The following is a 23,153-nucleotide window of genomic DNA, read 5'->3' on the forward strand; positions in this document are numbered from 1 at the left end:
TAAAAGTACCTTCAGAGAAACTGGTCTCCGTTTGGACACTGGTACTTTCTAGAAGAGAAAAATATATAAGCTGTATACACATCAAAAGCTAAAACTTAGGGATAAATAAGAGCATCTAATTTAGGAAAGTGAACATAAAGACACACAAACTAGTCTTCTTCTCCTTTTAAATTATTTTTAAGTCTACTTTCCTCTAGGCTATTTCAGAAATAAGTCTGATACAAACTAGAATCAGAAGTTGTTGTTTTTTTTCCCTCTAGCTATAGGTCTATTTGCAGGAAACATTAAAATCTATGATGACAAATACTACAGTACCCATAAGTTTCCTATATTCACTTCTCCTATTTGCCAGATTCCCTACACTCTTGAAAAGCCTACCACACCAGAACTGATGAGGCAGTTTTGAATGCACTGGTATACCCAAAAAGGAAGTAAGAAATAGACTTTCCTTCTAGTTCCAGCAAGTCTACATGTACACCACCATACCTCAGAGCCAGAGAATTTGGACAAAGATAAATGAGTAAAATGTATCAAACAAACTTTAAATGAGGTATTTTTAAAGAGGTTTTCTAAAAAAAAAAAGTTTTTTAATAAAGGAAGATATGCCTACATGCAGACATTGCACAACTGGGCTAAAAAATTGTTGAGTACTTTTCTGAGAAGTAGCATGAGTCAGACTTGGTCCACAAAGCTGAAATGTTCCCTTTTCAGCTTATTCCTCTATTGATTTTAATCACTATTTGCTTTTCAAACAGGGAAAATGGTATTGTGAAAGATAATGGAAAACACATTAAATGGTAAATTTGAACATTTTTTTCAAATCCGTTTAATTAATTGGTTTAATACTAGTCAAACTATAACTCAATAGTGGCCAAGTACAAACTACTTTGTGAAATACATTTGCCAACATTTTTGCTATAGAAATAAACTCCCCCTGAGAAAACTGCTGATAATACTGAGTGCTGTTTTAATCTAGGGAGACTGTCCTTTCATTTTCTAATTCTTGGAAAATCAATGCATTAGTTCTATACCTCTAAACTAAAAAATAAGTTCAAAAAGGTGTTGTTCCTTTAATGTGTTTCTTAAATACATTATTATAGTACATATGGTCCTCATTTAACATCACTGATAGGTTCTTAAAAACTGTGACTGTATGCAAAATAACATTGTTTTTTAGTTCAAGGTAGACTGGGATTCTTTTTTTTCCTCAAATGATGTTGAACAAATCCACATTATATGAGGACCTGTTGTATTTTTTTGTAGTTTATTCATCTATACAACTACTTACATAAAAATGGAGGCAAAAGATCTTTTTGAAAGGGTCAATGGCTATGCATTAGTTATTGCATTAAGATAGTCAAGTGTCACAAACATTTTCGTCAATGATGGACTACATCATTGTGTGTGACAGTGGTCCCGATAGGTTATACCATCTAACCTAGGTGGGTAGTTGGCTACACCATCTAGGTCTATGTAAGTACACTTCATGACATTCACATGATGAAGTTGCCTAAAGACACATTTCTCAGAACATATCCTTCATTAAACAACACATAACTAATAACCTGAAATATTTATTTTCATGGTGCTAGTTTACAAAAAAATCTTCACATTTGTTTTTATCTGAGTCCCATGTCATAAGATAATGCTCTCAAAGGTAAGGCTCATAGAAATTAAATGACTTAGCTAAGATGTGAGGATTAACAAGTGATTTAAAAAAATACAGTATCTTCTGATTTGTAGTCTACCATGCTTCTACCATCGCATCAGTCTTGTCATTCTGTACAAAGGTTTTTTTTTTCCCTTAGAGCAGTTTAAGGTTAGCAAAACTGAGAAGGTAAATTTTCTATATTTGCACTACCTTCAAATGTGCATAACCTCCCCCATTAACAACATCCCCTACCACCAGAGTAGTACATTTGTTACAACTGACAAACCCACAATCACACATTATAATCATCCACAGACCACAATTTACACTGCAGTTTACATTTGATGTATATTCTAGGGTTTAGGCAAATGTATAATGACATGCATCCATCATTATGGTATCTTACTTTTTAATTCTCCCTGATCACTTGTTCATCCTTTCCCCATGCCCAAACCCTTGGCAACTACCAACCTTTTTACTGTCTGCCATTTTCAGAATGTCATGTAGTAGGAATCATATGGTGCATAATATAAACTGGCTGCCTCCAGTTACCGCTACACACTTAAGCTTCCTCCAACTTTTTTTCATAGCTCATTTTTCAACTCTGAGTAACAGATCACTGTCTGGCTAATCCACAGTCTTTTTATCCATTCATCTACTAAGAACTACCTTGGTAGCTTCGAACTTTTGGCAATTTTGAAAAGCTCCTATAAATAGGTGGCAGGTTTTTGTGTGGACTTAAGTTTTCAACATTTTTGGGTAAATATCAAAGAGTGTGGTTGCTGGACTGTATGGTAAGGATGCTTAGTTTTGTAAGAAACTGTCAGGCCATCTTCGAAGTGGTTATACCAATGTCCACATCTCAGAATTCCTAGCAATAAATAAAAGGTTCCTGATGGCTCCACATCCGTTCGTCAGTGCTCTGGATCTGGGTGTTCTACCAGGTGTGAAGTGGCATCTCATTGTTCTAAATAGTTCCCCAGTGACATAAGATATGGAGTATTTGTTCTTATGTTTACTTATTATCTGTATGTTTTCTCCGTTAAGGTGTCTGTTAAGTTCTTTGGGTTGTTTTCTTAATAGTTCTTTGTATAATTTGGACAGTAGTCCTTGTTTAGATGTCTTTTACAAGTAGTGTCTTTTTCTTCCTGTGTGTGGTTTGTCTTCTCATTCCTTGTCTTTTGCATAGCAGAAGTTTTTTATTTTAATGAAGGCCATCATATCAATTCTCTCTTTCATTGATTTTTGCCTTTGTATTGTATCTAAAAAGTCATGGCCATATCCAAGGTCATCTAGATTTTCTCCACTGTTATTTTCTAAGAGTTTTATGTTTTACACTTAGGTTTGTCATTCATTTAGGCTAATTTTTGTAAAGAGTACAGTCTTTTCATGAGTGTATTTTAGCACCATTTGCTGAAAAGACTGCTTCATTTCATTGCATTGCTCCTTTGTCAAAGGTCAGTTGACTACATGTGGGTTAATTTCTGGGCTATTTTTTTTTTAAATCTATTTGCCTTTCTTTTTTGCCAATACCACACTGTCTTGACTATCAGAGCTTTATATTAAGCCTTGTAAGTAAGTTTGTCAGTCTTCCCACATTGTTCTCCTTCAATACTGCTGGCTATTCTGGGTCTTTTGTTTGTCCCTACAAACTTTAAAATTAGTTTGTCAATATCCTTTGAACAACTTTCAGGATTTTAATTGGGGCTGCACTGAATCTATTAATTGAACTGGGAAGAAATGACATGTTGACAATATTGTGTCTTCTTATCCATGAATGTGGAGTATTTATTTACTAGTTCTACAATATTATTTATCAGTTTTGTAGTTTGTCTCATAGATCTCTTAGACTTATATCTAAGTAATTCACTTGGGTTAAAGCTAATGTAAATTCTATCATTTTGTTCATTGCTGATATACAAGAATATGACTGGCTTTTTTTGTATATTAATCTCGTATCTTATAATGTTGCTATAGTTCAACATAGATGACTACATCATCTGTGAACAGTTTTATTTCTTCCTGCCCATCTGTATATCTTTGACTTCCTTTTTGTGTTTATTAAGTTAGACCCTCCAGTAAAATGTTGAAAAGGAGACATCCTGACCTTGTACATGATACTAGTACAAAATCTTCTAGTTTTCTCATTATGTCATTAACTTGTAGGGCTTTTTATTGTCTTTATCAAACTGAGAAAGTTCCCTTCTAGTGCTAGTTTACTGAGAATTTTTATCTTGAGCAGATATTGGATTTTATCAAATGCTTTTTCTGAATCAATACTATCATGAGATTTTTTTTGGTCTATTAATGAAATGAAGTATATTAATTTCAAAATGTTCAACCAGTCTACTTGATCATAATGATAATTTTTTTGTACTTTTCTGGATTCAATATATTATACACCTTAAACTATAGGGTTTTGTTTTTTCTTGCAGTGTTTTTGTTTGGTTTTGGTATCAGGATAATTCTGGCATCATGGGATGAGTTAGTGAGAATTCCCTCTGTTTCTATCCTCTGAAAGAGATTGTACAGAATTGGCATAATTTCTTTCTTAAACATTGGTAGACTTCACCCACAACCTCACATTTGGTCTGGTGCTTTCTGTTTTAGAAGGGTTTTAATTATTGATTCAATTTATTTAAAGATATAGGCCTATTCAGATTGCTTCTTCTTACGGGAGTTTACACTGTGTTTCAAGGAATAGGTCAACTTAATTGAGGTTATAAAATTTATGGGCACAATGCTGTTTGTAGTATTCCTATATTAGCTTTTTAATTTCTATGAGACTGTAGTGATGTTCCCTTTCATTTCTGACATTAGCAATATCTGCTTGTCTGTTTTTCTTAGTTTTCCCTTCTTTTTTCTTACACTGTCTAGCAGCTTGATTTTTTTTTTTTATAAAGATTTATTTATTTATACATGCACTGGGGTACAAGACAGAGGCGCGGGAGGGTGAGAGAATTCACCAGAGAGAGCAGGGAGCAGAACAGACAGAAGGTCCAAAATACACTGCTGAGGGGAGCAGCGGGCGAGACTGGAAAGGTCTGCTGTGCCATGTGGGAATCTCCCTGGCCAGCCGGGAATTGAACCGGCACTGCAAAGGCTGCGGACAGCCTCACAGCGCTGCCCTTAACCCGCTGCGCCACCTGGGAGGCCCGGAACAGCTTGATCTTTAAGGATAATTTTGCAAGGTACAGAATTTTGTTTTTTTTCCCCCTCCCTTAACATTTAAAATCTTTCTCTTCATCCTCTTCTTGTTCGCATGGGTCTGAGGAAATGCTGGGTGTAATTTTTATATCTATTCCTTTATGGGTCAAGTATTTTCTTCTGCCTTCTTTGGGGATTTTTTTTTTTTATTTTCAGTAGTTTGAAAATGATATGCCTAGATACATTTTTTTTTTTTAATTTTGTACTCTAAACTTCCAGGATATGTGCTTTGGTATTCCACATTAATTTGGGGAAATCATTAGTCAGTTTTTCCAAGATTTCTTCTGTTCCTTTCTTTCTTCTTCATCTGGTATTCCCATTACATGCATGTTGCAACTTTTGCAGTTGTGAAGAGTCCTTGGTTATTCTCTTTTTCTCAGCTTTAACTAACACAATACCATGCAAATTTATGATGTACAATATGTTCATTCAATACATTTATATATTGCAATTTAATTGTTAGGAGTAGCATTAGCTAACATTTCTAACACAACATATTATCATTTCTTTGATGACTATTAATAAAGCATGTAGATCAGAAATTCTTTCACCAGCTGTGTCCAGTTTACTAATAAGCCTATCAAAGGCATTCTTCATTTCTGTTACACTGCTTTTTACCTCTAGTATTTCTTCTTTATTTTAGGGATTCCCATCTATCTGCTTACACTGTCCATCTGTTTTTGCACGCTCTCTACTTGGTCCATTAGAGTCCTTAGCATATTAATAGTACTTGTTTTAAATTTACAGTTGATAATTCTAACATCTCTCATGTCTGGTTCTGATGTTTACTCCAAATTGTTGGGTTTTTTTTTTTTCTTTTGGTGTGTTTTGGAATTTCTCTCAATAGCTAAACATGATGTATTGGGTAGAAAGGAAGTGCTATAAATAGACCTTGGGTAATGTGGTGGTGAGATGTGGGACAAGGGGAAGGGAAGTATTCTACAGTCCTATGATTAGGTTTCAGTCTTTTAGTAAGACTCTACCTCTGAACTATGAACTTCAAAAAAGATTTTCAATTTTTCCATTATCTATTAGATGGGACAGGATGTCTAGTGCGACCTAAAATTGGGTATTTCCCTCTCCCAAGGTCAGTCTCTGGCTAACTACTTTCTCCTAAGGGCAGGCAGGCTTTGTTAGGAAGAAGAGTACTCTGGCATATTTCAAAAATGGTTCTTTTACCTTCCCTCTATAGGTGTCATTAGGGAATTTCTTTCTGGTATTTACTGTGGGAACCTGGTTAAGCTGTTGGAGGTAAATCTTACTTTACAGTGGGAGTTCTCCTGTGACTAGGTACCCTTAGAAATTTTAACTCTCAAGCTGAGCCTCCAGCAATTTATCAAGTGCAGTTCAGATTTTCCTACCTAGGTTTCCTACCTAGGCTTCTGCTTCTGAGTCTCAGTTCTGACAAGTCATGACTTTCCTGTATTTGTGTGTTGGTCTCTCCAAGCTTGGAAGCAGTGGTTTGTTCTTTGTCCTGTTCTTTCTTAAGGATTCAAAAAGAGCTGTACATTTTTGTCAGTTTTTACTTGCTATGAGAATAGAGTGGCAATTTCTAAGCCCTTTACATATGGAACCAGAAACTGGAAGTTCCCCTCAATACATTTTTGAATGATTGAATGAATGATGAAGAAAGGCTGAGAGTTGAACTCTTCCTAAGATAGGTTACAGCAACTCCCAAGTGTATTTATTGTAATATTGTAGCTTTGCTAAAATTACATTTATAAATAAGGGTACAATGCTTTATATAGCATAAAAAATATTTACTATGGTAAATTTTTTAAGGCTGAATTTTAGAATCTGTAATAATGGAAAAGTATGGTGAAGATTTATATTTACTCATGGAGCTATTAGGAAAAAATGAATAATACAGTAATCACTTCCTTTTTCACTCTTTGTTTCTGTATACTTTTGAAGCTCTAGGTCAAATTTTCTAAAGCCAGTTCACCTAATAGTCAATCCCTCATATACCAGATTACCTAAAATTTAACCTCTTTTTTTCTGTTTATATGTATATTATCTAATTAGTATGGAGAAGATTTAAGAATGATTTTTTAACAAATTTACACATGAGGGCTCCCATTTATTTGTAATACTCCTAATATGTTCTATCATATTTGAAGTATTTAATAAGTCATGGATGTTATCTAATTTTGAACATTTAAGACTTTTAATTCAGTGTCTAATGTCTAAATGGAATGTTTTAGAACTCCACGTTCCTAACAACAAATAATTATCAACAGTATTAAAGTCATGATCAGTAACTTGTTAAGTAAGGTTGTCTTGATACTATCACTAAAAACAAAAGACAGTATTATTTTGTACCTCATATTCCGATTACATCTTATGAATTAGAAATCTTTAATAATAAATCATATAGTTGATGATTGATTAACAAATCATCATTTATCAGGCCATTCATAGTTTTGGCTACATACAAATTTTGAAACATGGTTTTCATTATAGTAAGTGAAGCTCAAGAACAAAAAATAACAAAAGATATCACAGAGTCACAGCTAATGTAAGAATGTTGTCTCTAAAGGAATTTAATTTCTCACATTGCATGGATTCTAAAGGATTCTTATCCATTATAAGACTAGAATATTTGCAAGTCTCCTTCCATAATTCACCTGCTATTCATTCTTCAAAATTCCACTCAGATGCCATCTCCTCCATAAAACCTTCCTGACCTTTTCCACTGAGTAGGGCACTTCTCCTTAGACTATCATATAAAAGTTAATATTTCTATTAATTATAATTTCATAATTATAATTTTTGAACTTATTTTTCTTTTCCATTAGCTCATGTACTCCTAAGAGCTATAGAGAAAAAATTTCATGGTTCGTTATGGTTCTCACACTTAAAGCCAGTCATTAACATACATATATAAGGTGTTTAAAAATGAATAGATTTTATGATCACAGAATAAGCTTTTAAGATTTTTACTTACATTTCTCACATTATGATAATTTTATCTGTTTTCATATTTTTAATTTAGACTGCAAAGAATGTACAGATAAATATTAAATATAATCTGATGGTGAAATCAGCAGCATTTATAACTACATAAAGTTTTTATTTCATTTCCTTCTTTTGTTACTCTGCTTCCTTTATTTTAAACTTCTTGGTTGCAACCAAGAAGGTTAGAGCATTTAAAAAAATATTTAAAAAAAAAGATATTACTCTTCCCTACTTATGCAGAAACTTTGAGAAGTTAAAATCCTATTTGCTACAGTAATAACCTTACTTTTTAAAACATTATCTTAATTATAAAACTATGATTTTAACAAATAAAAAGACAAATGACAATGATTAAATATACTGTTTTTTTTTTTTTAAATATTTATTTATTTATTTATACAAGTACTGGGTACAGTCAGAAGGACAGGAGGGTGAGAGAATTCACCAGAGCCAGAGAGGGGAATAGAACAGGCAGACTGACGAAATACACTGCAGAGGGGAGCAGTGGGCGCGGCAGGAGATGTCTGTCGTGCCATGTGGGACCCTCACCGGCAGCTGGGGATCGAACCAGCGCTGCAGAGGCTGCGGGCAGCTTCGCAGCCCAGCGCTCAACTGCTGCGCTACCAGGGGAGGCCCATACTGTTAAGGAGGTATTACTTATCCAAAACATTAACCAATTAAGAAAATGCCCTTTTAGAATCCCTGAGTCTTCATGTTCATTTCCTCTGGTGGAGAGATCAACCACTAACTGCATCATTTTCTTGGCTGGTTTTTAAGGAAAATACAAAGTTTATAAAATCCACTAGATATTTTGAAAGCCCAGGTGCCAAAGTAACTACATTTTTATTATAGACTTTGCTATTCCCAGAGATTTTTATGGAATGCATTGGTATAAGACGTATAGAAGTGTAAATTTCGCTTACTTTGTGTCTTGTTTGGAGACAAAGATATGAAGCTATCATAAATGAGACTACCATTCATCCTCTAAGAGTAGACAGAATTTTGTCTCCTGTCTTCTTGTGCTGCCAGTACAACCTTGTATGGAGTACAGACAAGTATGTAACTCTGTATTAGGCAAGTATGTAACTCTAAATTTACTTTTAGAACAAATGACAATTTATAGTCTTTATTCCTGCTACTGGTATAAATCAGAAATTGATAAACTTTTTCCAAAATGGGTCAATATTTAAGATTTTCCAAGTCACATAAAGTCTGTCATATACATGACATATATATACACACACACATACATATAGATCTCCTATATATGCGTATATTAAAACTATGTAAAAATACTTTCTCAGCTCACAGGCTGTGTAAAACAGGACTGTGGGTCAGATATTACTCAGAAGCTATAGCTTGCTGAAACCTGGTGTAGACACCATTAAGAATAGTATATTTAAAACTGTTCGATGCCAATGCTATTTTTGAGAACACCATCAGATTGGGGCAATAGGGAACAAAGAGTAAAGAACAATTTGGGGGTGAAGCAGACCTCTCCTGCCTCACCAGCTGCTCCCCTCAGCAGTGTATTTCAGTCAGTCTGCCTGTTCTGTTCCCCACACTGTCTCTGGTGAATCCTCTCACCCTCCTGCACATCTGGCCTGTACCCCAGTTCTTGTATAAATAAATAAATCTTAAAAAAAAAAAAAAAGAACAATTTGGGGACGTCACTAATATTTCCATGAAGTCATTTTATATATTCCAAGTTGTACCAACATTACTGTAAATAGAATCAAAAGGAGACATTCTCTACATTAATCTCACAGATATCTTCTTAAAACTGGAAAGCATGTTTTTTACTCTTAGTTTTATAACCATAATTATAAAAATGATTTCTAAATCTAGCATAGAAAGTAAAACTGCCAAATTCAGATAAAAATACATGATAAATTATATACTGCAGGGTCATTCTTAGCACCCAGCCAACTACACATTCTGAAGTCTCTGAAGAAATTATTCTAAGCTTAAGTAAAAGATGAATTTAATAAAGGAAGTTGAAACTACTGATGAAAAAAATGAAGCTTCCTTCTTTTTGACTCATCTCCAAAGTTTGAAAAAAATTTAACTTAAAACTAAATCCAACCATAATCAACATACGTTCATTTAAAGCCTATCTTTAGAATATGTCACTCTACACACCAAGGAAAACACTCAAATTTAAACTAGTTACACAAACATGGCAAAGGACATTGGACTTACTCGTGGACTAACTATTATTGATTCACTTTCTAAGAAAGAAAAAACCTTGTTTGGTAAATTGATATCACCTTTCTCTGAATAGTATGAATTTAACAGAAGCTAGTAAAAGCTAAAATGTATAAATGTATTATATCCTTAGATGAATTTAAACAATAACATAAAAAAGATAATTTCAGAGAGAATAAAAACCAAAGCTATTATGAAAGGTCAATGGTTATAGGGACAGTGTCCTATATATCAGAGATAATGAACAAAGAAATATTCTCAAGTCAGTCACCAAACATGTACGCTCTGGAATTTAAGAGATACCTGGAACTCTCAAAGAGAACCTATAAGAATTAGAGATAAACTAACCTAATTCACTCATTTTAGTATTTCCATTTGTTTTGTGTGCCGAATCTGCAAGAGAGATAGCGAGACATGATTAGATCTAAAAAGGAAATGCATCATATGGTTTTTTAACCCAGGTTCGTCAACCATAACAGACCTTCATCATTTTAAAGGACAGTCATTTACTTGAAAGGACAGTCATCTATCAAAAAATTTTAACATAATTCTCAAAGAATATAATTGAGGAGGAGTAGAAACCTACTATGAAGACAAATAAGCTTCATTATTTAGTTCGTAGGATAAAGCATCCTTATGTACTAAAAATCTCTGAAAATGTACCGTAGGAGCACATTGCATAGAATGGCTTTACTGATTTATTTCATAGTCATGAAATCAATTTGAAGGGAATACTTTATGTTTTAGTCAAAAAGAAATGTAAATGAGGCAGGGAAACTATATAGTACTGAGTCACAAAGACTCTGAAGGTACAGAAAAGTGTATTTATCAGGCTAAAATTTGTCTTAAAAAGGAAGAAACATAATTTATACAGATATTTCCATGAAATATCTCTGGAAAAATGCTTTAGAAGCTGACAAAATTGGTTGCCTCTAGTGAGGATACGGGGTGAGTAGAGGCAGGGAGCGTTTCCATTGTAAGTGTGTGTGTGTGTATAAAAATACATATATTAACTTTTGAATTTTGAACCATATGAGTACATGTACTACCCTGTTAAAAATGAAATTGTATTTATATAAACATTAAATACATAGACAAAAACAATCTCTTACCAGATCTGTTTCTTTTTATAGGGGGCCTACGGAGGTCACATATAGTATCTTCATCTTTACTCGCCACTAATACAGAAAGACAGACCATTGAAAAATATATAAAATGTCAAACATACTAGATTTATTACACAATCACCTATTCATTCAACAAAGGTTTTCTGAGCTTTCCATTATGCTAGGTGTGGGAATACAATAGTGATCTAGAGACAAGTTTTTTGCCATAAAAAATTTATGGCCTTAATGCAAAAAGTTGCGATTTGTTTCAGTAGATCGTACTTGTATAAAAGGAAAAGAATACCAAATTAAACGCCTCTAAATTTCTTAACTAAGACCCAAAATCTGTACTTAGCACTAACTAAGTTGGCTACTCCATTTGTTGCTTACCTTCTTTGTGGGTTATTTATGGCATATTATAATTTTAGAATTAACTTTCTGAGTATTCATTCAGTTCCTCCAAGTAGTCAATCTTGTATGTGTTTGAGAAATGTAAACTCTAATTTAAAAAAAAAAAGAGAATTCTAGCTAGGACTTGTTTCAGACTGTCTATGGTACAACCAGATATGCCAATGCCACTACATAAAATGTTATCATTAACCTAGAGGCTAAAGGAGCCTCACAAAAAATAACCCAATATCCAGCCTATATTCAACTTTGAATTACATTGTTTTGTTTCATTGGTCTTTACAAAAAAAGCATTATGTTTGACTCTGTATGTGGTAATTACCACATCCTAGACTATCAATGGCCCCCGCCATAACACTGACTTCCTATGTTTGTTCTAACAAAACTGATTTAACCCAATTTTCCTTTTATAGTAACTAGAAAAGAAATCTTGAAAACACAGGCATTCAATGGTTCAAAAAATAGCTTATTTAGCCTTGCTATTATGCATCATAAGACAGAGATGTTGAAAAATGATCCTATTGATTTTATACAGCTCAAAAAGGCAGAATTAAGTTGATGAAAAGTCACAACAAAGTAGTTTTTACATATTAAAAAAAATTACTAGAGTTCCCTTTGAAACAAAATAGTGAGAGAATCATTTTCATGTCACTGAATGTGGTCAAGCAATGGCTGAATGGATGATAAAGGTACACCACATACTCTAAGCAACTCTGAGTAGATGTCCTTCCTAAGTCTTCTAGCTCTAAGATTCTATGAAATACCTATCTCAGTTGCTAGTGTTTCACACATTAGGTATTTACAACTTAGTTTTAAAAGTTAATCTTTGGGGGCCTCCCTGTTGGCACATGGGTTAAAGTTTCAGCATTATCAAGCTATCACCAGCCTCTGCAGCATGAATTTGATCCCCAGCCAGGGAGCTGGCCCTCATGGTGCAGCAGACCTCTCCTGTCTCGCCTACTGCTCCCCTAAGCAGTGTTTCAGTCAATCCGCCTGTTCTGCTCCCTACTCCTCTCTGGTGAATCCTCTCACCCTCCTCCCCAAACCTCTGGCCAACATCCCAGTTCTTGTGTGCATTAAAAACAAAAACAAAAACAAAAAAAACCTTTAAAAAAAAGTCAATCTTTGTACATGTGATAATAAAAGCACAATATAACTTACCATTTTACTTCCATTATTATAACTACCGTTCTCTTTTTCTCCTCTCTGCTACCACCCTTTTGAGGTTTAATTAAAACCTAAAGCTCAACTGAATCTATAAACATCATTTACTATTTCAGTCCCTATCTTTTCATTTAAAAAGCATTTCTTGGGCCTCCCTAGTGGCCTAGGGGTTAAGTCTCAGTGCTACCACTGTGATGGCCTGAGTTCAATCCTCGGCCAGGGAGCTAACAACACATATGGCACAGCAGACCTTTCCTGTCTCGTCCACTGCTCCCTTTAGCAGTAATCTGCTCCCCACACTCTCTCTTTGGTGAACCCTCTCACCCCCGGCACCTCTGGCCTACATCCCAGTTCTTCTATGAAAAATTAAATAAAATCTTAAAAAAAAAGAGAAACATCTCTTGTATGTGTTATTATATACCCAGCTGATATAAAATACCCAAGAAGGCAGTACCACAGAGAGAAATTAAAGAATAAAATAACAAGACCCTTCTTTCATAGCAATTTCTTCCCCTAGTCCATTTTCATTCACCACTTTACACCAGCATCTAGCATGAGGACTGGCAAAAAGCAGGTGTTCAATAAATATCTGGTGAATGAATGAAATAACTACAGTAGCTAAAGAATAAAATGCTCATGACAAACTAATAGGCATTTAAAAACACCCGTGATTTAGTTAGAAATCACCACTGTCAGAACAAAAATATTTACTTACTCCTTGAAAAACTCATTGAAATTTTACTCAATATATTTTTAGATTATAAAATTCATATTGTTATTTTCAGAAAGGAATGAGTCTGGCCATAGAAGAATAGCAGCTATATATGTATATATTAACTGAACTGATTGACCTGAATGGCTATTTTAATGTGAAAATAACTCAGTTCTGGAACTTCAAACAATAAGAAAAGTTCTAACTGTATCACTGTCCTAAACTAATTAACATTTATCGTGCCTTCCAAAAACAGAATGACAGATGACAAAGATGTCTTCATTAGGCTGCTTAGAAGGTGGCCTCTTGGTTTAGATTTTTATTCTTAAGGATAATTTTGGATAAATTTTTCTCAAAACACACCCAGTAGTCCTATATACAATTACAGGTTTTTCCTGTTTTCTGAAAATAGAACTTCCCTATCTGGTGTGATGGATGTGCTAGATTGTTTTTTTTTTTTGGGGGGGGGGTAATGGGAATGCTATTACCATTAATTTAATGGTAAAAATTTATTAATTTAATGGAAAAATTTTTGCGCATTCCCAGATGCAAAAAATTACCTTCCAAATCATATCAAATGGGAACATTCTACTTTCAGATAGTATATATCACTATTTTGAATGACAAAAATAAACAGAAAGCCTATGCTTCTATGAGAATGGTAGAAATCTTCCATCAAAGTGACTTCTCGTTAAATAACTGCTAGACAGACTGTACAAGTATTTATTTTACAATTCCCTAAATTCTTTCTTCTTTCACAAAGAGGCTGAGATGGGAACATGTGAAATGCTGGATACAGAATGACTTTTAAAAGCACCTTTTAGAGTTAGAGAACCAATTATCTTAAAGCTCTTTAAGATCACATACCTCTATTTCTAATAATTGTATATTATACGCAGTGTGCAATTGATATATTCCAGATAACCTGTGCATGGGTTCCATCAAGCTATCATCTATATAGGGCAATGTTGTATCTTTTCCATTTTTGGCTGTAAGATTCTTCAGAAAAAGACAGACCTGCTTAATCAAAGTTTAATACATTTCACATTTCTTATTAAATGCCATAAGGGAAAAAATTACTTAAAGTCTGTATGCTTTACTGTGATTTTGTATGTACTATATCACTTCTGCAGAAGCCTTGTCAGTTAAGCAGGGAAAATCATATAGATAAAGGTCTTTGGCTTAAAGTGGGTGTGTAACTCAACCAAGGTCCAGGGCTCTTTCCATGACACTATGCAGTCATGTACCTCTTAGCAGTCCTTAATTATAGGCCTAATGTGAACAAAGACTACTCAAGACATCCTATTACATAATGGTCTTATCATATAATAGATTGTTGTGACTGGTGCAATAATCATAATTATATCAATTTATTTAACTTCAAAATTTCTATAACTTTATCCCAGGTTTAAAAAATGAGAACCTTTTGGTTTTCAGGGTATAAATCACATGTAATTAAAACTACTGTAAATAAAATTTCAAGATTTTTTTTATTTATTTTTTTTTTTTAACACTTTTTTTTTTTTTTTAATGGAGGCATGTTTTTATTTGTTTGTTTGTTTTGTTTATACATGCACTGGGTACAGTCAGAAGCGCGGGAGGGTGAGAGAATTCACCAGAGCTAGAGCGGGGAGCAGAGCAGGCAGAAGGACCGAAGTACACTGCTGAGGGGAGCAGCGGGTGGCAGGAGAGGTCTGCGCACCATGTGGGACCCTCCTCTGGTGGCCAGGGAGCAGCCGGGGATCGAACCGGCGCCGCAGAGGCTACGGGCAGCTTCGCAACCCAGCGCTCAACCGCTGCGCCACCAGGGAGGCCCTCAAGATTTTTTTTAAATCACCTGGAAAATCTGATTTTAGCAACTATTATTCCAAGCATTTCCTAAGATAGTTTATAATCTTAACATAGTGATACACTATTTAAAGAAGTAAGCGGGAGGTTTGTGTTTATTTGATACTGAACTTGAACAGAGAGATTTTATTCTAAATTGAGGATAGAATAGTTCTAATTATGAAGCATGATCTTATTAGAAGCAATACATAAGGAAATAAATTAGGATATGGGTTAAAAAAGCCAGGGATGATCAGTTGCAACAGCTATAATTTATTGTGAGGTTTTCCTAATATTCAAGAAAAGCAAACTGAAAATAAATGGAACTAAGACTAAAGAGCCCTATGCATTAATCACAAAACTTAATCTTTTCTAGGCTTTTCAAACTAGTTTAAACATTTTTAAAACCTTAAGTATACAAATATAGTCTATTTCTATGTAACATTGATGAAAAGATGTAAATATCTTTAATCTTCAATATCTTTGAATTTGAATGCATCATATAATCTAATCGAAAACACATTCATTTTAATTGGCAGCATTTCTTCCTTTTATTAATAGTTGGCACACAAAGCAACAGTGGTATATCTTACATCTTAGATTTGGTGACATGTAGTATTAAACTGATGACTGACCATATTGTGTCATGATTTTACTTTGCAGATCATTTAATCTATTTTAAATAGAAGGTAATATGATGTATTCATTCAACATTTAAAACTTTACTAAGTAGCAATCACATGAGAGAGTTAGTGAGGTACTTGAGAGAAAAATCAAAGCACTCTGGAGAAAATATAACTAGGTCTCAATTTTGGCCTACTCATCTACTGCATGATATTAGGGAAAATCTTAGCCACTCTAAGCTTTCTCTTCTATAACATGGGCATAATATCTATTTTGCATAGTTATGTGAATTAACAAAGTGGCTAGTACTTAGTAAATACTCAAGTATCTGCCCCAGTCTCCACGTTCCCCCTACCTTTTTTTTCTTGACACAAGCCTGTATTGCTTAATTCAATAAACAACCTATAAAGAAGTTTCACTAAAACTCTGAGTGAGGTATGATTTGGGACCCTTGAGGAATCAGGCTATTATTTTAAAGTCTGTACATAAAAAAGTTGTCAGGAAAGGAAAACAACAAACCTGAGATATCTTGTGTTCTGCTGGTTTTCTTTGAGACCATGTTGCTGAAAACAGTTTGTGACGATAACAATGGTTCATCCTCTAAAGAATAAACAAGATAATTATCAACATTCAGAACATGTGCTCTGTGTAGGGATTATATGTATTAACAGACTAAGCAGAAATGCAAGTAATTCATTTTCTTAAAATATATAATTAAGTTTATCAAAATTTAGGGATTCAACCAGTTAGAACTACTCTTGACAATATCAAATTTAATTATACAACACTGATACATTGCAACCAAAGCAAATTACTTTTGGAAAATTTAAAAGATGAGCTAAAGCATCATAAATATGGAATACAACAGTGAAAAACAGTTCGATCTTATAGATTTACCAAAATAGAGGCAATCCTTCATGTGCTTAAAAATATAGAACCACAGTAGGTTCTGTGGAAGAGCCAAAACAATGCAAAATATTTATCGCCTACTATGTGCAAAGCCATCTCTGAGATACAGAAATATCACACGGCTTTTCAAATATATATGTAGACAAGACTTTTGTCTTCAGGAAGTTAATAATCTATAAGAGAAATAAAACTAAGGTATACATGGGCTAAACTGTTTTGAGTTGTTCCATGGAACAGTAACTTACACTATCCGTAGAGATATAAAGTCTCTAAAATCAACACATCTTCAACTCTATCATCAGGTAAACTTGTAGCTTATTATTATGCTCTAAATTTAATATCTTCTTTATATCCATCAATGGTCTATCACCAGCCATGTAAATCCACTGTGATCCCACGTCCTGACTTTTATCTCATAGATGCCTTGCGTGGGGCTAACACGAAAGTCACCTGTAACTCGGTGTTAGATGTGGGGGGCAGGGTAGGTGAAGATGGGTTAAGGGAGTTCAACTGTGTCGTTCTAAAACTACACACATACTTTGTAGGCATCCTTTTGGTTCATTTTGAGGACAATTAATAGTCTTGCTTTGTCAGGCTCCTTAACCATGAGGTTACACTGCGGGCCTCCAACGTGGGGAATTTTTGGTAGAGACCAACACACACGACAAAGAGCGATCAGCTCCAGTTTATGAGGCATTGAGGAGCCTCAAGTTTAGACTAACTGACCTACACCACCCGCTGCAAGCACAAGAGTGGGGTGTCCAGTCAATCATCAACTACGCTAATCCTCCCAACGCTCACAGCATTTCCTCTTCTCTCCCCACAGGGTGCTGATGGGAAAGGACTGGAACAGCCATCCTGAGAGTCAAACCATGAATTGGAAATGGCTTTGGTACAAACATAGGTCGCATGGGTGGGAACCAAAAAGAAACCGAGCCCGGGCCCTGATTGCCGTTCCCCCATAAAGGCCTGCAGAAAGAGGTAAGCCCTGATCCCCCCTAAACTGATGATCAGAAAGGGCAGAGCTCCCCGGCTCTGCTCAGGTCCTCCAGCCCGGGCTTTTCCCGCCTGCGGTCGGGGTCCCCGCGTGGGGGCGCACCTCCATCGCGGAGGAGAAGCCCCCAGAGGCCGGGCCCCGGCCTGGGGCGAGATCCGGTGCGCACACACCCCACGCCCCGCCCGCCCGCGCCCCGGCGTGCAGCTGAGACTGTTACCTCCATCAGTCTCACCTTCAGAGAAATGCGAGACCGGTATCCTTCTTCTAGTCGTAGCCGGAGACTGCTGTGGCGGAAGCTGCCGTGAGTTCTGCTGCTGCTGCGGCAGGCGGGACACATTTCGTGTCTTCATCTCTTCGGCTTCCTCTGGTCTCCGCTGCCTCCGCTGAGATCTAAGGTAGTAGTTGCTTTCTCTCACTTCCTCTTTCTCAGAATCGGGCCGGAACTCTTCTCGCGAGCTTCGTTTTCCCGCCCGGGACTTTTCTGTGGTTACCCGGGGCTCGAAGTCGCCGTACACTTCTGGCGGCTCTTCTGAGAACCTCACTTCCCGCCGGCCGTGACGTGACGGGGAAGGAGTCCCGTACGCAGGCGCGTCACTGCCGCCGCCATTTTGAGGGCTGAGGCGGCGCCTGGCCTCCCGCAGGGGTGCCCTCGGCGTGACGTAGATCGCCCAATCTTCCCCCATCCGCTCCGCCCGCCACCCCTCGCCTGCCATAGTTGTTGACGTAGCTTGTAGTCGGTCGCGAAGATGGTTTTGGGGTCCCTGATTCTCCTGCCTTTGATAGCGATGGCTTCTCGGGGTTTTGGGCGGTGGTCGCGGCGGTCAGGGAGGCAGTTGAGAGTCGCCCGGGCCGCCGCCTGCGTCGTCGCTGCTGTGCTGCAAACCTGCCTCTGGGCCCATGGTGTGTCCTGAGGGCTGTGGAAGAGGCAGTGCCTGGGCTGGGTCAGCTGCCTAGGGTCACTCCCGCCTCCTGGCTGCAGGCACCAAAGAGGAGGAGAAGAGGGAGGAGGACGTCGCTGTCCTTGGCCTTTGGGGAGGAAGGAAGGGAGGAGACCGCTGAGAAGGGACAAGTGGCTGGGCAAATTGCCTTGCCCAAGCGGAGCTGCTAGTTGCAAGTGTGGCCCACACCCAAGGAGACGCCCCCGATATGGGAAAGGCCGAGTCCGACGGGGGTGGAGAAGTTTCAGTCCCGGTTCCCAGGTTGTTGCGCAGTTTTTCTGAACCTTGTTGATTGACTGCTCCCCCGGCCGTGCCTTATCAAGTGTCTCCAGCCGGAGTGATCATCAGAAAGATAATTTTGCAGGTGTCATCTCGGCAATTATTTTGTGCTGAAGCTCCTTATGAAAGCAGTTACCCGGTTTTAAATTTTAAGTCCCCTGTTGAGAGTACAAAGTCCTATGTACGGGCATACTCAAGTGGATTTACATTGGCAAAATGTACACATAGCAAGCGCAGTCTTATTTCTGATTTTCGTAGAAAAAATCTTAATCGCAGTCCTGTTCAGAACAAATACTTTGAATAGAGACAGCACTGTAATTTTAACTGGCCATTCATCATTTTTACTTTGATTCTGGGCATGACTTGATAAGCTGTATTTGATTTATGGTGAAAAGCTATTTCACTTCCGAACACCGTATATACAGATACGGATAATCTGCAAACATCTAACTGAATTTAGACATACTGAAGGAAGATTAATTAATGTAAACTCAGTATAATTATCGAAAGGAAGATTGATGTTTCTTTCAAATAAATACACTTTCCTTCTTGGAGGGCTTTTCAATAATTGGTTTTACTGAAAAGACTTAAATTGTAATTCGGATACCAATTACTATACAATGAAGGATTTTGAAAAAATCCTTGTTAAAATCCTGCCTTATTATTCTTTCAATATTTTAAATAATATTTAGAATATTTTTGAGTAACTCATTTGTTCCTGAAACTGGGCACATTTCAATGTAGTAAAATCTTAAGGTGCATGGGTACTGTTTCTTAACGTTCATACATTTGGCCACAGACAGGAATTGCATGCTGTAGAGTCTCTTAGGTTTTAGCTTGTAGGAGCTATTTGCCTTTATTTGCTATATATTATAGCCAAAGAAACTGGAGAAGCTAACAAGGGAAATGCTACTTTTATTTTATTTTGTTTTTTTACTCTTAAGGGAAAGTTAAAAACATTTAACCTTGTGGACTGGATTCCACAGTACATTTGGATTTACTGTTTTCCAACAAAATGCTGGAAAGTATTGATACTTGGTTATACCTGCCTTTTATGAAGTGCTTTCTCTATAAAAAGTGCCTATTATATATTACTCATTAACATATTAGCATAAGTTCTGTAATGTAATTATTAAAGGATATATAAATTTATAGTGTTAATATATATAAAGTTCATATTATGAATGTGAATCCTTGTATTAAGAGCCCTTTGAAACATTTGCCGGGATAGGTGACTTTGTAGAAACTTGGATACAGACTTGCAAAACAGGTTTGGGGGGGAGCATATTAAAAAACAGAAAGTACAAGTTTTCTGCATATATTGAACAATTAGAGATAACGAAGTTCTACATATTATTGAATACTTGCACATGTGTTCTTTTGTAACTTAAAATGCTAGTAAACGTTTAGAAGTGGTTTTAAATGAGTCATGAGACTCTTAAAATCAGAGGCATGCTAAGTTTTAACATTAACACATATATTTGCTTAGGATTTTCCCTCTTGTCTAACTTACTTGTAACTGCCTTTCACACCTAGCAACCTTACTACAAATACCAAACTTGCATCATTAGCTGTGAGGTAAAGTCAGACTCTTGTCAAACCAGATACTCTGCTGTAGATGTTTTCCAAACTATAAGGATGGCCCCAAAGAGGTGACATTATAGAGACAGTAGACTCAAAGTCTATATTAAAAGGGAATTGCACGACCACCAAAAACAAGAAGAGGCACAAACTTTGTATATTAAATATTTTGGGAATTTGATATTTATGGAGGAAGTCAATGAATCAAAAGACAAGACAGGTAGTTGTTTTATAAATTATTCTTTGCTATGATCATTTCTGCTATATTGGCACAGAACAGATGCTAAATAAACGTAGGAACTAAATGAGTATATTCTTAGGGAATTTATCGTAGACTAGGGATGATATGCAAAGCAGTTATAATTCAGATTAAGTGACTAGCATTAATGTATATGCATCCTTGTTAGGCCTTGGTCTAGGAATCTAGTGTCCTGGATACTGAATTTCTAAATAAAGTAACTATTTTAAATGAAACTTTTTTTTTAAAGAGTTATTTATCCTTATAAGAACTGGGGTAAAGGCCAGAGGTGTGGGGAGTGAGAGGATTTGTTATAGAGCAACCCCGATATTAAACGGGTTCCTGGCTGTGGGTCCCCCGCGCGCTTTAAAGGGACTTATGAATACTCTACTACAGACACACACAAAAAGGTTAATAAAAGGTTTATTTACAAGAGAAAAGGAAATAAGGAAAATGTACAACTCAGGGAGAAAATAGGGAAATAAAGTCTTTAATGCGTCCTACCCGATCCGACGACCTGGAAACCCAAAGTCACTCTCAGGGCTGGCGGAGAGCCAAAAATGGGGGATTCCCCCCAAAGCCCACGTGTCTGCCTTTTATATCCACCTGGCTGCTTAACCCCACCCTCAGGTCCCAGCCACCTTCCCTTTGGTGGTGATGGGATTTGGAGTTCCCAGTGTCTTTGGCTTTGACCTGGGGTGGGGGTGGAGTCCACAAAGCCTATTTGGAGTTAGCTTTGGGACATCCTTTTCCCCCTAACAGATTCACCAGAAACAGTGGGGAACAGAACAGGCAGACTGACTGAAATACACTGCTGAGGGGAGCAGGCAGCAAGCCAGCAAAGATCTGCTGCATCATGTGGGTAGCTCCCTGGCCAGGGATCCAACTTGTGCTGCAGTGGCTGGGGACAGCTTCATAGGTTGCCTCTTAACCCCTTGTGCCACCAGGGAGTCCCTTAAATGAAACATATTAAAATAAGGTTATTTGTACGAGAGTTTTGTATAGGGTAAGCAAAAGTCCAGTTTTTAACTGAGAAAGCATAATTTCATTGTGCATAATAGTCAAATTTCTGGTCAAAAGGGAAATAAGTAAAATACCAACTATGTCTTGGTAGAAACAAGTAACATTGTTTTTAATGAGGAAAAGATGACAAAAATAAAAGGAAGGAAGTTAAAGAGATAGTAGTTGGCTCCATGTATTCTCCATTCTCAGATGTGGCAGAAACAAAAATTTTAAAAAACTACAAGTCTTGCAGGAAAGGTTATGCTGAAATTAAAATTTAAACTCAGTAAAGTGAGATATAACATTCTTCTACTTCATCTTTGTTGAATTAGATATTGTAGTCAATTATTAAACACCAAAGAGTGTTTCCAATTCCTGTGACTTCTGCCAAAAGATCAAATCATGTTTACACGAAGGGTCGTTTTGAACTTGGGCTATGGACTGGACAGACCCTGTTCTAGGTTCTGGAAATGCAGATAGCACGAATAGACTTAAATGACGGCCCTCCCTGCCATCTTGGGACTTCCTATGTAAAGGAGTCAGAGAAAAGTCAAAATAAGTGTGTTGGTTAAAAAGTATTATGGGGAACGCCTGGGGTCACGTGATCCTGGTCCTGCCGAAAAGCCTGCCTTCCCTCGCCACTAGGCGGGGATTTGTGCGGCTCCTTGGCGCAGGTTCCCCACGCCTGGGGCCAGGGCGGGGAGGGCGGAGGGCGGGGGGCGGGGGCGTGAGCGGGAGCGCGCCGGCGACTACCAGCCCCAGCATTCCGTGCGCCTGCCCCCGCCCAAGGCGCTGTCACGTGCGCAGGGTCGCGCGACGCTGGGTTCGGCGGCGCGGAGGGGTGCAGCCGGCTCGCGGAGCTGGGAGAACGCCCGAGGAGTTCCCCTGACGCTGACAGTCGGCGACTTAAGTCCCCGCCGGAATTGGTAAGTGAACTAAATGTGCATGCAACTTTCCCGTGTTTTAATGTTTGATCTCTCTTCTTTCGAAAGATCTTTTTAAGAAACGACCTCTCCCCACCCCCACCTCTTTACCGCAAAACCCTTAAACTGAGTAGATTAGGGGTGTTATTATTTTTGTTTTGGAGTAAAAAGACGAAAGCAGAACCTTATTGACATTAAACAGAATAAAGGGTGGGGATACGTGTTTGTTTTGGACTTTGAGACGAGAAGCAGAATCTCTGTGGTTCGAAATGTAAACTCACTACCCGTGCAGGTGGCGATTCCGCTTTCTCTCTCTGCCCAGCAAGGATCCCACCGTTCGTCCTGTCAAGGCTGAGAAGGTGTAAGTCCCCCTTCCTCTTTTACCCTTATTGGTGCCTTTAAAAAGCATGGAAGTTGCAAG

General features: G+C 37.1%; 1 protein-coding gene across 1 annotated transcript in view; it reads right to left on the reverse strand.

Moving 5' to 3' along the window:
- The window catches only part of TOR1AIP1 (torsin 1A interacting protein 1), a gene marked incomplete at both ends in the record, with an annotated part of 37,066 nt that extends 18,582 nt beyond the window's left edge, over positions 1 to 18,484 (reverse strand). Inside the window, 4 exons of the mRNA XM_084250058.1 lie at positions 10 to 70; positions 14,282 to 14,413; positions 16,385 to 16,465; positions 17,576 to 18,484. Coding sequence (XP_084106184.1) covers positions 10 to 70; positions 14,282 to 14,413; positions 16,385 to 16,465; positions 17,576 to 18,484 — 1,183 coding nt within the window. The remainder of the gene's footprint in view (positions 1 to 9; positions 71 to 14,281; positions 14,414 to 16,384; positions 16,466 to 17,575) is intronic.
- Positions 18,485 to 23,153: the final 4,669 nt, after the last annotated feature.

This window comes from Talpa europaea (genome assembly GCF_964194135.1).
Source record: "Talpa europaea genome assembly, chromosome: 12".
NCBI lineage: Eukaryota > Metazoa > Chordata > Mammalia > Eulipotyphla > Talpidae > Talpa > Talpa europaea.